Raw genomic sequence first — 10624 nt, 5'->3', positions numbered from 1 at the left:
AAAGTATATATAAGGATGACAGTAAACTGTTTAATGAGTGGACAGCACTTTGTTCATTTTTATTTTATTTTCCTCTAGAAAATCTATGACATATCTTTTTAAAGAGTAAATCAGCGTGCTGTCTATTGTAGAGCTGAACTAATTAGATTTGCTAACACTTTTTGGATTCTGTAGTCAGGAACAAAACACAGCTAAATTTAATTCCAATGGTGTCTGACAGTTCGGGAAATTTAAAGCATAAGAGGATCCCTCTGGTTAGTATTAATGAGGAGCATAATTTCCTTTCATTTTTTTTAATATTTCAGAGAATGTTTTATTGAAACATATAGAGCATGAGAGTAAATGGAAAAGTAATGTAAATGCACAGGATATACAAAGGAGTTGCTTTTGGTATACCACATTCTCATGAACAGGTTTTAAGATAAACACAAATTATGGTCAGTTGCAGAACTATAATAGCTGTGCATGTCCATGAAATTAAATGAACAACAAAGCAAATAGAAAAGTCATACCGACAGGATACTTACTTAAAGGCTGAAACACTGAGCTGCGGTGGCCGGGGTCTTTCTGGAGCTGCAACTCTCTGAGAGAAAACACTGACGCAGCTAAAACAAAAAGGAGAGAGAGAGAGAGAGAGAGAGAGAGAGAGAGAGAGAGAGAGAGAGAGAATGACTCAGGAACTCAGGATAAACTGACATGTCCACTGCACCTGTACTTTCAAATGGTAATTACAGACCTGAGGTTATAGCTCGACATGCACACTTCAAAGACAGAAGCATAAATGTGGTTGTCAATATGAAGTTTGAAACAAAAGATTTGTTAATTTAAGCAGTTATATCAGAACTGGTCTTCAGGTAATGAATACTAATAGGTTCAAGAATAACTTTCTTAAATCTACAAGGTCAACTGGACCACCAGTTAACAAGAAAAAGATTCAGTTCATCTGAAGGTATTACACAGTCGTGATCTAATTGACCAATTACAAACAGCATGACAAGACCCTTCAGATTCACGTCAGGGTCTAGCTTAGCCTGTCGTGTTTCTATTCCGCTACAAAAACCTGCTCCTTGTAAATGTTTCACTTAATGACAGTATATATTAGAAACTTAAAAAAAAAAAAAGGTATAGACTGGTTTCTGCAGTCAGTTAAAACTTAGCTGAGTCATTGCAGAACATGCAGACCTAAAATAGAGGTACTGTAAAGCTTTAGTTTCTCGTTTTTTAGCAAGCCTCAAAACACCAATTAGACCTCGTTATACTGTTGCACATCAACGTAATATTTCATACAAGTAATACTAATGATGGCGTGATGGCTCACTGGTAGGGCTTTCTGCTATTCTTAAGTTGATCAACCAGCCATCTGTAATGTAAGAAGTTATATCGGGACTTTCACTGCAAAGTGGACAGAAAGTGTTGTAATGGGTGAAAACACACCGTTGAACTAAAAGGTGACATGCAGCTCAAGAGGACCTTTAAAACCCCTAAAAGACTTGAAAGATTGCTTTGCTAGCATTGGTACTTTTTGTGCAATTTCTCTTGTCAGAATGAGTGAATTAACCAAAAACACATAATTTAATTTAAGAGCTACTAATGGTGTGAATCTAAAGTTGTGTTCACAGCATGTGTGTGTGTGTGTGTGTGTGTGTGTGTGTGTGTGTGTGTGTGTGTGTGTGTGTGTGTGTGTGTGTGTATGTGTGTCTTACTGTCTGCCAAATTCTGTATATTATTCCCCAGACTCAGGAAGTAGGGGTGTTGTAGAGCGGCTTCAGAAGTGGTTCTTCCCCGGGTGTCGTACTGAAATCAGGAGACAAACGCAGCTGATTAGATCATCGCTGGAGTCACAGTTCAGTTCTGTCTTATATCCAAGTGAGTAAGTGTCATTTGACTTTTATCTCATACCAGCAGCAGAGCAGACAGCAGGTCAATCCCGTCCAAGTCCAACCTGACAGAGGCGAAGAGAGAAGTTCAGTTTTTTGTTCTCATGATTCAGGAAAGAATTATATATTTTTTGAGATATGAACTTGACTTCTTCTTCTCAGTATCCTGAGACAAATAAGCTTGTTTCTGGATTTCCCTAAGAAATATCTATCACATACAAGTAAACCTAGCGGCGTATAACTTCCAACAGAGGGCGCTGGTGGCACAGGTTCGAATACGGCCCCTCTCCCACATGTTGTTCCCTCACCCTCTCCCTCTCCCTCCCTGATTTCCGGCTCTGTCCTACCTCCCAAATTAAGGCATGAAAAGCCCAAAAATAAACCTTAAAGAATAATCCAACAGTCCGGCTGTGAAGGTCGACAGGATCTGTTGTGAAATCCTTTTTGGCATAAATAATCATTTAGTTAGTTTTAGCAACATAATCTTATAATCCCATTTCTTAACTGTTGGAGTTTGTGTCAAGGCCTGTTAAGTTTTCTACCGAGGCAAACTGAGCTCATGCCAGCAGTAAAGTACAAATAATGCAGTTTGTGCTTTACATGTATATTTTTACATGCATCCTCACAAGAAACTAAGATGATGAGCATGGATAATACTGTATTATTGATGGTACATGGATAATATCTAAACACCAGTTTATTAGCGTTTGTTCAAAGCACTGGTTTACTAAAGATGACACAAGACAAAGAGATGAGAATGAGACAGTGGACAATGAAGCCTCAGCCACACCAGTCCTAATCACCTTTGTCTGTTAGTTACATCAACATTCAGCACGAAGCTTCTGAGATTAATTATCATGGTAAAAAGAAAAAAGTAGAACCACGTTTTTAAGAGTATTATAATATAAAAACCTGAGCCTTTCAGAGGTCAAGAGTGAAAAAGGAAAATACAACTTCTGTCATATGCAGGAAGGTCTGGTTTTGATCTTTATAAAGTAAAATAATGATCTCAATGGTTATTTAAAAAAAACAAAATGTCAAGTCTCAAACTAGCGACAATTATTTTGGACTTTAATTTGTTTGTTTGTTGTTGGCCGTTTCAAATGTAAGCTATCTTTTTTTCCCCCTCCTTAACAGTGGAATGGTTGTGGTTCACAGAATATGTCTAATCTGTCCTTCTACCTTGACTGTTCTACAAAAAATCTGACATGTGGACCCCCCCCCCCCCCACACACACACACACACACACACATGAACAGACATATGACTGTATTAGTGTTACCTGGGCACATGGTTGAGGAGTCCTTGAGGTTTGTATTGTGGAAAGAGATAAGTCTTAAACTCCTCATTGTTGCTGATACCCGGCCAACTCTCCTCTGTTGGCGTTCCTGGAAAACAAAGAAACAGAGACATGTGGATGTCTGCGGTCACACACCTTGTTTTAACTGCGTGTTTTACTTGATTTTAGTATTTTTCCAGCTTGCAGGATATCGTGAAGCCAAATTACCCATGAGTCTAAAAATTAAGTGTAGCTCCTCCTTCACTGTGGCTCCAGGAAACATGGGACGACCTGTAGCCATCTCATACAGGATACAGCCCACGCCCCTAAAAGAAGAGAAGATGGAGATGTGCAAAGACTAAAGGTTTATCCAACATGACAGAACTCCCGGTGAGCTCAACAAAAGCACACATTTCAAAGATCATAAGTGCAAACACTTGTGTTGTGAGTGGGCACAGTGCAGCCCTCTTTTGATGAGAGGACGTGTAGCTAGGTGAGCTTATAAAAGAATGCTGCACCACATTCATTCCTCGGAGGTTTAGCACGGCTAAGCGGGTGTTCTCACCATGGCAAACTGATAATGAGCAAAAACACACATAGGGAAAGCGCATGCAGATGAATTACGCTCCATTGTATGGCTATGGTGACTCATCTCTACAATTAACCTGGGAGAGCTGAATTGATATTCATGATTCATTCAAGTCCAGGACCATCCTCAGGCTGTTAGACATTTATCTAATTGCTGTGTAAACAGAAAAGCTCAGCTCCAGGGCTGCAGTGTGTTGGGGTTCCTAAACAGCTCTGCTCGTCTGTTTGTGCAGTCAGTTTAGAGACAGGTCACATATTATGTGATATATATTATTATACATGTTTTTTTCTTTTAGAATAATTTGTGTCCCTAGACTGATCTACAGATCTCCACATTATGAGAAAAGTCCTCTCCATCTTTTGCCATTTGAAGATTTTTTGTGACGTCACAAAGGGAAATAACCCCCCTCCCCCGGGTGAGTGACACTCCCACAGCTAGGTGTTTGTCTTGCCCTTTGAGTCTGCCTTATCACCTTACTACAATTTCGCATGATGGTGCAAAAGAGACCAAGCCACCAAAACCCATCCAGAGAAGGGGTGTGGTCATGGTCACACACAGCTCATTTGAATTTAAAGCTTTAGATATAGGGGGTTTATAGGCATGATCAAATTCTAGGATCAGAGTGGATTTTTAGCAAGAAATGTCACAGTACTTGGAGCTCTGAATGGTATTTAAACTTGTTAGAAGGAGGATAATATGTGACCTTTAAGACAACCCCAGTAAAAGAAAAAGGAAAATCATTTATCTTCATCTAGGTTTAGAGTCTCCAGAAGGCCTGTGGGAATTTCAATCAGGTTAGAGGGCTTGAGCTGAAATTTAAAACAAGCTGATTTTTGCAAGTATTTAAATAGACACACTGTTTGCCTAGAAAAACAACTTTGCAACCCTATTTTATGGGAAATTCAAAATTATGTCTCAAAACAAACCAATTCGATTCAATAACTCCGGGATCTGGGACTGGACACAAGACTGTGTGACTGGACTCTGGACTTCCCCACAGACCACTTGGTAAGGTGGTGAGAGTGAACAACAACACGGCCTACATAGAGGAGGTGAGCACCCTGGAACAATGGTGCCAGGACAGGACAGCAGTGGAGCTATAGAGGACACATGAAAATATCCAGGATTATCCAGGATTGAAAACTCCCAAGAACCTGATATTGGCCAGCCAAACCACTGTGGTTGGTAAAATGGCCCAAGGAGACTGTATGGCCTTAGGCGCCGATTGAAATGTGGCCTGAGGCAGGATCTACTGGGGCGTAGATAACTTCCTGACAGGCTGCTTTAGCACCTGGTACGGCAGCTACACCAGCATGATCCGAGAGGCACTGGAGAGTTTGGTGTGCGTGTGAGCCTGAGCCCTGAGGGCCATCAACGACTCAACGCACCTACACAAAAGCCTGTTTTCCCTGCTGCCCTCAGGTACTGAGGAGCAGCTTCTTACAGCATACTTACAAAAGTAGTATATATATTGTGGCCTTTGTATATATCTATATATTTCTTATACATATTTTTTTCTGCTCACTCTGGCCTTTTTATTGAATTATTTTATTTTATGATATATTATACGTCTTTTAAAGCTTATATTTAATTCTACTCACATGGTCTGGAAGAACTCTTTCCTAACCCCCTGACTGACATCTTCACTTGCCCAATAGTATATGCCCCACATATATTTTTTATCCCTGCACGGGTTATGTACATTTCTTGTATGAGTCTATTTTTTAATTGTACAGGTTTAAGTTTGCTTCATCTAGGGGTATTCTTTAAATCTTTTTTTCGGGTTAATATATATATGTATGGGAGGGGGGGCGTCGGCTTTGTGGTTTAATTTGTAACAAATGTTTCATGTCATGTACGTCTTTGTAACCTGCTACTGGATGCTTTGAATTTCCCTCGGGATCAATAAAGTATCTATCTATCTATCTATCTATCTATCTATCTATCTATCTATCTATCTATCTATCTATCTATCTAAAGCACATCAATGTCAGTATGAACAGTATCTGTCTGAGCACCTACCTGATGTCCGCCTCGAAGTAACTCAACACACTGAATGACTCACACTAACTGTAAAGCACCTATGCATGGGCATGCATGCTGTTCAGTATGAATGAATGATAGCACAGTTTACGCAGGTGCAGTACAAAAACCAGGGGAGCATGAGCATGATCCACATATCGAGACAATTTGGACATTTTGATGTGTAGTAGGCCTGGTAATTCATAATAAGCAGATGATCATTGTGGCAATGCAGAGCATGTACCAATACGGACAAATCGATATTGTATAACTCACCACATGTCAATGGGTGTGGAGTATTCTGTTGAGCCCAGCAGCACATCAGGTGGCCGATACCATAGAGTTACCACCTCATTGGAGTAAGTCTTAGTGGGGACGGATTTGGCCCTCGCTAGACCTGGACAACGCAGCAAGATCAGAGTTCAACAATGAGGGTCTGTAACGTCTTTGGAGAGGCCCTTCTTCAAGCTTTCATCGTGTTGAAATATTCAATCTTTTTTTTTGTTTTTGTACCACCTCTGTAAGATTTGTGTCTCCACAGGATAATGAAACAATACGATGCATTAAGTCTCACATATACCTTGTAAGGGATTCAGACACTTGTACATGTGATCAGTAACACCTCCAGTTTCTCGACCCTCACATGAAAATACTGTTATCATAACGTGCCATTGAAGGACAAGGTTGGAATAGTCCTCTCATTAATTCAGTACCTGTGTCTAGGTCACGTGGAAGCAGTTCAAAAATAGTCAGGGAATACCGTCGGGCATATTTACCCACTTCAGCATAAAAAACTGAGAAAAGTCAGACAGAGGGGCACAGTTGCTAGGATACAGGAAATAAGGGTGTTAAAGTAATCAGCAGAGAAGATCTCCAAATGGCAGTAAAATATAATTGGAAAGCAACAGTAGCAGCAAACATGCTATCTCATCCCTAAGTGTCGGTGTCTTTATGAACACATTTGCATGTTGATGTATGTACGTTCTGCATGTAAGTGTGATGTTTTTCATACCAAAGTCAGCCAGTTTTAGCTCCCCCTTGTCGTTGATGAGCAGGTTCTGAGGCTTAAGGTCTCTGTGCAGGATTTTCCTCTTGTGACAGTAAGAAAGGCCTCGCATCAACTGGAACATGAAGATCTGTTGGAGAACAAAAAAACATTTGTAAAAATGTGTTTACAGGATTATCATGGACAACGGGTTAAAAGATAGAGTAAAAAACAACTTATCAAAGGATGAAAAGGTAAAACAAAAATGGCATTATAAACACAGTGCCGTTCTGAAAGTGTGTATAAAATCAAAATTCAAGATTTTTAATTTGTCACATTCTCATACAGATGTGCGGTGAAACGACTTTTCCCCAAGGTCATGCAATAAAAAGACTCACACATTAGAGTAAAATACATTAAAATGCAGAAATATTAAGATTAAAAATTGAAAAATAGTAGAAAAATGTGAAGGATACATAAGTGTGCAGTGTAAAGTGTCAAAGTACAATCTGCAGAGTGTGTTTGAGTGTGTGTATCATGTGTGTTACAATCACAAGGACTCATCCTACTATGTCTAAACTCCTCTGCAAGCCGTTTTTTGTTTGTGGGCCTTGATAGAAAATGCTCTAAGAAAACAGGGATTTGAAGAAGGAAAGTATTGAAAGGCTTCATTTGTTGCAGACACCACTCACTGCAGACCCTCCATGCTCTATCTTACTGCACGACCATTTCTCTTGTTGTAAACCATATTCTTAATAAAGAATTGAAAGAAAACAAGGAAAATGCTCTATCACTTTCGTTTCTTTTGTTTTCTTTGTTTGGACTGTAGGAGAGGATTGAGAAATGGTCTGAGGGCTGTAGGACCCATGACGGCACATTTGGAGTTTAAATTTAAGAAATGTAGCTTGAGCCAAATCCCATCAGGAGATTTAAAGTAAAAATATTGCAGAGGGTAAAAATACACAAAAACATTAAAAGGCAGCCAGTGCAGAGAGTGAAGGATATGTATAATGTTTACTTGTGTTGTGTTACATGTTAAAATATAAATCGAAAAGGATTGAACCTCTTGCTGCAGACAGAAAAAAAAGTTATTGCAATATTACAAATTAAAATGTATTTACTTTTTAAAACTCCTTGAAATGTACAAGTACCAACTTATTTTCAAGGCGGTCCCAACAGAAAACACATTTACAACATGACATCATAATTGACAAAACAGTAACAACAGAGAAAAAACGATATTAATACACAGACAGAGAGCAAAAAGTAACACACTTAGATAAAACACATTAGTAGATGAAAACATCAAAAACACATAATGGCAGAAGTGGCCAATAATATCTAAAGACAAGAGTTAAAGTGGATCCAATACAAACAGAAGTTTATGCATATTATAGTAACTAATAAAAGACTGTATGGCTCAAGGTTTGTACACAAACATCCAACATTTCCAAAGGTCTCTGAGTTAAAAATTAGATGGAAATAACAGCCATGTTTTTTTTTTTTTTAATTGGGCATATCTCCGTCTTTTTTTGAGTTAAGCTGAAGAAGATTTTAAACAAAACATTATTGAATGTCCTCAAGTCATTGTAACTGGTTAATGGACTTTAGCTTGTATGGCACTTTTCTAGTCTTCTGACTACTCCACCAACTGAGCCACAGCCACAGAAATGAAACATTGTAGTTACTGAAGTCACAGGTGAGGTAAACCTGAGTATCGTGTGCTTATAAACTGATTTTATGTTGTTCTATAAGATGCCCCAGCAGCAGTCTAAACTCCTTAGCTGTGTTTGTGTGATATAAAAGTTTACTGTAAGATGCAACTAAATTGGAATTAAAATCAAACTTAACTTATGTGTGACATTAGTTTATTTAATGTCTTCACAAAGCAGCTCGCTCTAGCCTACAGTCAGAAGTGTTCGATGGGTTTTTTTCATCTCACCTTGACATTTTGCATGCTCATGAGATTCCCGCAGTTGTCCAAGTACTGTTTAAGGTCACTGTCCTGAAAGAGACGACGCACACAGTCTTCACACTTCAATCTGTCCATATTCTATACGTCTGTTTGAGATCATACACCTGAGGGCTGAGCTGCCGAGGTACTCACAAGATACTCAAACACCAGAGTGAGGCAGCGTTCGGTGTGGATGATGTCGTGCAGCGTGACGATGTTGGCGTGTTTCAGGTTCTTCAGTAGAGACACTGATGGACAGAAGAACGGGAGGTAAAGGGAAACAGTAGAACCTTCTCGAGAAGCTGCTGCCTCTCTGACAAAAGATGACTACACTTTAAAGATGAGAAAGGGTTTTTAGCTTTGTTCCACTTTGGCTTCAGAAGCTGACGACCAGCAGGGGGCGACGTCACGGATTGCAAAAAGAAGTACAATTGTAAAGAAGTTTATTTACTACTTACAGTAAACAACTTTTTAAAAAATGAGTTTCTGGTCTCAGTTGATGTATGCACCCATTAAAAATGAAAATGAGTGTGGACATTACCTAAAAAGTATTTGTTCAGAGCACCAAAAGGCTCTTAAAAGTCAGCTGTTCTTTTTAATGAAATATACATTTTGTCTTTATATTTACAAATCAAAATAAGCATCCCTATCAGTTAAAGTGAATTACAGATCCCCCTGGCTAACAAAGCTAGCTTTAGTGGCTGAGTAAATGTTTGCTGACCCCTCTCTCCTCTCCAGAGCCACCCCCCCCCCCCCCCCCCCTTTTTTTCAAATTTTGTGACTCTTCTTCTGGCTCTGAAACAGTGAGAGGGGGACAAACCACTGGGGGAGGGGCATCACAGTCTTCTATTAGATTTCTTGTCATAATCAAAAATGCAAGCAGTCCATAATTTATAAATCAAACTCTGCACAATATACACCAGTATTTCTGAATTATTTCCTCAGCAGCTGACAAAATCTAAAATGAAGCGAAGACATTTAAAAACGTAGACCACTTTGTGAATGAACATGAAGCATGATTATGTGTTGACCTTTTGAATCCCCTGAGTATACAGTATGTTGGCGAGCTCACAGTATGTCTTATTAAGATTCTGAGTGACACCATGACAGTCTCTTTGTGTAAATGTATTTGAAGCTATATGATGCGTATAACGGGTAAACTGTGCTCCAGTCACTACCTTCTCTGATGGCTTCCCCAAAAGGATGATAATTCTATTTTTGGCAAAAAATAGAATTATCATCCTCCTGAGGCAAAAACCTTGAAATGTGTGGTTGTGTGCTCATGTGTGGTTGTGTGCTCATGTGTGGTTGTGTGCTCATGTGTGTAAATGTGTGTTAGTGTGTGTCTGTGTGTGCTCGTGTGTGTGTGTGTGTGTGTGTGTGTGTGTGTGTGTGTTTGCTGATACCTTCTCTGATAGCAGTGCAGGGTGCTCCTTCTTCATGCTCGAGCCGAATTTCCTTTAGCGCCACCAGGTTCTCTGTTAGCTTGCTTCGTCCTTTAAACACTGTGGCATAAGTTCCCTATGAACACAAACACACGCATTTCACTTTGTTTTCAATCCCTTTCATTTAAATCTTATCCATGCACGTTGTTCTTTCATTCCTGTGTCTACTGAGAATCACTTTGGTTAAACTCCTGTCGTTTTTAAATGCACCATACAAATTAAGTGACTTCAACTGACTTGACTTTATTCCATTTTTGATCATCTTCTATACACATACATTTATTAACAGATAATTTATGTCAGGTTAAACCGCTGACATCAATGAGCAGCATCACAACATCATACCCACTTAATGCAGAAGTATTTAGCTGGCTTTTGTCAAAAACATTTATTAAGCACTAGGGCTGTCAAACGATTACATTTTTAAATTGCGAATTAACACTTACATGCTATATTTAATTGCGATTAATTAC

General features: G+C 39.2%; 1 protein-coding gene across 1 annotated transcript in view; it reads right to left on the bottom strand.

The window, feature by feature from the left end:
- The window catches only part of cdk18 (cyclin dependent kinase 18), a 46282-nt gene that overhangs the window by 6778 nt on the left and 28880 nt on the right, over positions 1-10624 (bottom strand). Inside the window, exons 6-15 of the mRNA XM_061041411.1 lie at positions 10113-10227; positions 8860-8954; positions 8695-8757; positions 6780-6903; positions 6044-6164; positions 3385-3482; positions 3160-3265; positions 1900-1942; positions 1704-1794; positions 528-605 (exon numbers count right to left, since the gene is read on the bottom strand). Of these exons, the coding sequence (XP_060897394.1) occupies positions 528-605; positions 1704-1794; positions 1900-1942; positions 3160-3265; positions 3385-3482; positions 6044-6164; positions 6780-6903; positions 8695-8757; positions 8860-8954; positions 10113-10227 (934 nt within the window). The remainder of the gene's footprint in view (positions 1-527; positions 606-1703; positions 1795-1899; positions 1943-3159; positions 3266-3384; positions 3483-6043; positions 6165-6779; positions 6904-8694; positions 8758-8859; positions 8955-10112; positions 10228-10624) is intronic.

The sequence above is a fragment of the Labrus mixtus genome, chromosome 7 (assembly GCF_963584025.1).
Source record: "Labrus mixtus chromosome 7, fLabMix1.1, whole genome shotgun sequence".
Lineage (NCBI taxonomy): Eukaryota > Metazoa > Chordata > Actinopteri > Labriformes > Labridae > Labrus > Labrus mixtus.
Note: the sequence above shows the minus strand (reverse complement) of the source record. Positions and strands in the feature narration are given on the sequence as shown.